The 5,194-nt window shown below is 40.0% G+C and overlaps 1 protein-coding gene across 1 annotated transcript; it reads left to right on the forward strand.

Moving 5' to 3' along the window:
* Window positions 1-2,950: 2,950 nt before the first annotated feature.
* Window positions 2,951-4,339, forward strand: LOC105986937 (DDB1- and CUL4-associated factor 12-like protein 2). Its single transcript, XM_013018069.1, has one exon. It carries the CDS (start codon window positions 2,951-2,953, stop codon window positions 4,337-4,339), a length of 1,389 nt encoding a protein of 462 aa, XP_012873523.1.
* The last annotated feature ends 855 nt before the right edge of the window (window positions 4,340-5,194 follow it).

Genomic DNA, 5,194 nt, shown 5'->3' on the forward strand with positions numbered 1-5,194 from the left:
ATCAATAGAATATAAAACTTATAAATGTCTCAGTGTTTTCACAAATGAGGCAACTGCACAGTGTTTAAGTTCAATTACTAATCTGTATAGTTTGAAATAGATATGACAACCTCCTGCTTAAAGAATCTTAAATAATTTACTTTCTTCCTTATCACATTCTTTCCTCTTGCAAGTTTTGCATTTAATTTGATTTCATTCTTCAATGAGACCTAAACTATGACTTTTATTCGTATCTAATGAAAATACTTAGCAGAATAAATCTTTCCTTAATACTAATTTAGTTTTGTTGTCTATGTCTTGGTATTGTTCACTTTCATTGCACAATGTTGTAGGAAACATATTATTTTCTCAAAAACTTTCCATTTGAACCTAAATATTATTATTGAGTAGTGAATACTTTCCAAGATTTTGCTTTCAAATTTATGTAATTGTTTTTTTGTTTGATTCCATAGTTAACATACTCTAGTAACTCAGTATATTAAAGTTTGTTGTGGGTGTCTATACACTTTTCATTAGTTTTTCATGTGCGTAAGAAAAATGTTTATTATTCTTTGGTTAGATAAAATGTATTATATATGTCAGCTAGGTCTAATTGTTTCTCTAGTTCTATGTTAGTATTTTATTGATGGTGTCAAGTGTTGAGTGTAGGGATTGATTTGTCTTTTTTCTTTTAATGTGATCGATTTTGATTTATGAGTTTTAGTGTTACTGTTGTGGCATGTATAAATTTAGATTTGTTAGGTATTCTTGCTGGAATAGTTCTAGCTTTCTGTAGTAACACACTGACCTGTATTTTTTCAACCTATTAATTCTTTAAAATTTGTCCCTTTCAGCTAATATTACAGCCTTACCTGATTTTTAAAATTAATATTTCCATTACATGTTTTTCCAACCCTCTTAATTCTCTTATAGTTAAAAGATCTTGCTTGAAGAAAACATTTTTGAGGTGTCATATTTTCATTTTAATCCATTTTAACAATCTTTTTTTTATTTGTCGGTTGTAGAGCCTGAGCACTGTCCCTCAGCCCTTCAGCTCAAGGGGAGCACTCTACCACTTGAGCCACGGCTCCACTACTGGTTTTCTAGTGGTTTACTGGAGATAAGAATCTCACTGACTTTCCTATCCAGGCTGGCTTTGAACTGCTATCCTCAGATATCTGCCTTCTGAGTAGCTAGGATTAACGGTGTGAGCCACATGTGCTGGGCTAACAATCTTTTTAAAAATTTACATACATTTTTATTGTGAAAATACTGTACAGAGGGGTTACAGTTATAAGGTCATGAGTACATTTCTTTATCAAGCATTGTTGCCTCCTCCTTTGTTTTCCCCCTACCATCCCTGCCCTCCCAGCTCCACGACTACACTCCCCTCCCCCTCCAAAGTTGTAAAGTTCATTTTTCCACGTAGCGTCTTATACATCTCATTGTTGCAATGGGTCAATCTGTATCCCTATGGTATTTTCATAATAAAAAATTTTAAAAAGAAAGCAATGTTTAATAAATAAATCTAAAAAAAATTTTTTTCCCCTTCCCCTCCCCAAATTATACCAACATCAAATACAGTGAAAACAGGGGTGGTTTCCTTTATTTGCAATAACTCCTACATGTCTGGGACAAGCAGAAAAGGTCAGATAAGATGATAAGTGAAATGAACCCCAAGATAGGGACACAAGTGGTTCTTTCTTGCTTGTTATTTATAAGGTACTATGTGATTTTTTTTTGTTGTTGCTCTGTATGTCCCTCCCCCACGGTATAACCCCTGTTTTCAGTTTTGTCTTTGTTTTTGTTTTTAATTTTATCTCACGGTAATGTACAGAGGGGTGACAGTTACTTAAGTAAGCTAATGAGCACATTTCATGTCTAATTTCCCTCATTTTGTCTCTTTCCTTTTCCCCCATTTCCATCCCCCCAAGTTATACAGATTATTTCCAACATATTGTCTTGTGACTATCTCTGTTGCGTTGGTTCTTCCTTTCTCCTTTGTCTCACACTTTTTTTGTTTCCCTTCCATTCCGCAGTTCAGATAAATGTATATACAACAACCACCATTCCAAAATTGGTTCGCATTTATAGACCATGGATATTTAAGATAATTTTTTTGCATGTGCTGGTCTTAAGCTCACCTGGGCATTGTCCCTGAGGTTTATTTTTCTCAAGGCTGGAGTTGTAACACATAAGCAACAGTTCTATTTCTGGCTTTTTAGTAGAGGTAAGAATATCACTTGGACTTTTCTGTCCCTACTGGGTTTGAATGCGGATCCTCAGATCTCAGCTTCCTGAGTAGCTAGGGTTAAAGGCATGAGCCACCATACACACATATGGGTTTAAAACGTGGTACTTGATTAATGTTCCCTAATATTTGTATTTGTTTTTCTCCATTTCCTATAAGTTATTTGTACCTTTGACAGTTTTCATCATCAATTGTTTGCAGTATTTTAGTAAGTTGGTTTATAAGCTTATTTGATAGGTACTACTGATTATTATTGTACTAATATGTCATTTATTATTTTACATTTGATATACATTTTATTACCTTAAATGTCCGAACTGTGTCTACCCAGTCTTCCCCCTGTGCCCTATCTTACCTGCTTCCTATTGCCACCTTTGGTCAGGCTTGCACTGCCAATCATTCACAGTATTTCTGCCCTTCCGGCCACTCCCAAGTTTCTCACCATTTCCGGTCTCTGTCCTCTCAATTTCTAGAGACTTCTGTGCTTACGTCCAGATCATATTTGCCGCTGCAGCATTCTTCATATCAGTGCTGCCACCTTCGCTGCCAACCAAAGTCACTTTCACACTCGGTTCTTGCCTAACCTCATCACTTTAAGCACTCTGTTGTCAACGGACTAGGGACGCCATATTAAAAGTGCGTCACAGACTCTTGACCTTTGACACCTCTCGCTCTAGACTTAACGGTCCAGACCACCGCGTAGGCGAGTAGTCGCTCGCTATGGCTGAGCAGCAATCACGCACAGTGAAGGTAAAGGCTGAGGAGGAGGGAAATGGGAGCTGGACAACGACATTGTCATCACTGGGCTCCAGGGAAGCAGGCCAGGGAGAACGGCCAGTGGTGGCTAAGCGGCAGAAGCGACAGGAGGTGCGGCGCTCGCTGGTGCACTACCTGAAACAGCGCGAGGTGGGCGCCAAGGTTCAGGGCTTCCAGGGCGGCATGAGTGGCTACGTGGTGCAGAGGCTGCCCGAGATGCTGCGCGAACGCCAGCTGTTCCTGGGCACCCTGAACAAGGTGTTCGCCTCTCAGTGGCTGAATGCCAGGCAGGTGGTGTGCGGCACCAAGTGCAACACGCTTTTCGTGGTGGATGTGCATTCGGGCCACATCACGCACCTCCCACTCCTTCGAGATATGGCCCCCTATGTGGCCTGGGCCCAACCCACCCGTGGCATCCATGCCGTAGAGCTGAATCCTTCCAAGACTCTAATGGCCACCGGGGGTAAAAATTCCAGCAGCCTGGCAGTCTACCAGTTGCCCACTCTCAAACCCTTCTGCTTGGGTGACCGAGAAGGCCACACAGACTGGATCTCTGCTATTGCGTGGGTGACTGACTCTGTGGCTGTGAGTGGATCCCGTGATGGCACCGTGGCTCTCTGGCGAATAGACTCTGATATGTTCACTGGCAGCATTACTTGGCACAATGAGAGAGAGCTTCTAATGTATGGTCACATTCGTCCTATATTTGTGGAGGCTATTCCTACATCCTCCAACAGCATGGATAATCAAAAGGTGCGAGACCTAGCTTTCAGTGCCAAAAACCAGGAATTGGGAGCATTATCCCTGGATGGTTATGTCCACCTCTGGAAAGCAGAAAACAACCTATCCAAGCTTCAGTCCGTGAGGCTGCCCCACTGCCGAGACAACTTGTGCCTGACCTACAGTGATGAGTTCTCCCTGTATGTTGTTGGCTCCCAGTCTCACATCTCCTTCTTGGATCCACGCCAACCCCAGCAAAATATCCAGTCCATGTGCTCCTATGAACGTAGCCTAGGTGTACATTCACTTAGTACCTGCCAGCACATTGTCACGGTTGGCACTGGAAGAGGCTCTTTGCTCTTTTGTGACATCCGTGCCCAGAAATTCCTAGAGGAAAAGTCATCACCTGATCCAGATGCCATTTGCAGTCCTACAGGAAAGAAGTTGAAACTCTCCTGTAGCAGAGGCTGGCTCATCCATGATGACCTCTGGGTAAACTCCTACATTGGTATGCAGGAATTTCCAAATGCGGTCTATACCCACTGCTACAACTGGTCAGAGCTGAAGCTTTTTGTGGCTGGGGGCCCACTCCATTCAGACCTCTATGGGAACTATGTAGGTCTCTGGAGCTAAAGATGATTGCCTCTTTTGCAAGGTACACATATTTAACTTTCAGTTTAGCTTAGCTTCTTCATATTTCATTGTGAAACACTGTGTTGTTTGTCTTCCAGATGGAGCTGAGCAAACCTAACCACTGGACTTCTAAGCAGAGAAAAAAACGTCCTTCAAAAATTAGCTTTTAAGATTTTTCTACTCCAACAGCATCGTTTGAAGAGGAGATCCACGGCAGTCATGTTTATATAATTGTGTACATTTTCTTTGTTTCCTCTTATTACCAACATGAAAACAGTATAACTTTAGTTATTTCCCATGCCTACTATATAGTTTATTAACAACACTTTCTAATTACATTTGAAATCTATACTGAAGAGCTAGCTGTAGTTTATTGTGATCATACCATACATAGTTTATATGTTGTCAGCTTTACAATGTTTTTTAGCTTGTTCTCTGAAAACAAGTGTCAATGCTTATTTTTTAAGAAAGATGTTGTAGAATTTTACACTTGTATTGAAATCCTAATACTTTTAGACACTGTATTCAACAGTTGGGGTTATCTGAATATTCAAAATTAATTTGAATAGCAAATCTTTTTTAAGCCTTAAGTTTGTATTACAGGTTCTTAAGTAGATAACAGACTGCAGCTATTGCTCTATTGTTGCCTCAATACTATGAAGACTTGTAAATATGAATGTTCATTGAAAAACTTGCATAAAATTTCAGTGTCATCAACCAAAGCAGGGAATGGTTGGCACTCTAGGAAAAAATGTTTTCATCCAATATAAAGACTAGATATTTTTGTTGCATTTTTAACTTCTATATTTGAACACATTTTAGAGTTCTCATTCAAATGAGCATATTCAGCTCATT

Source organism: Dipodomys ordii, unplaced genomic scaffold (assembly GCF_000151885.1).
Source record: "Dipodomys ordii isolate 6190 unplaced genomic scaffold, Dord_2.0 Scaffold38, whole genome shotgun sequence".
Taxonomy (NCBI): domain Eukaryota; kingdom Metazoa; phylum Chordata; class Mammalia; order Rodentia; family Heteromyidae; genus Dipodomys; species Dipodomys ordii.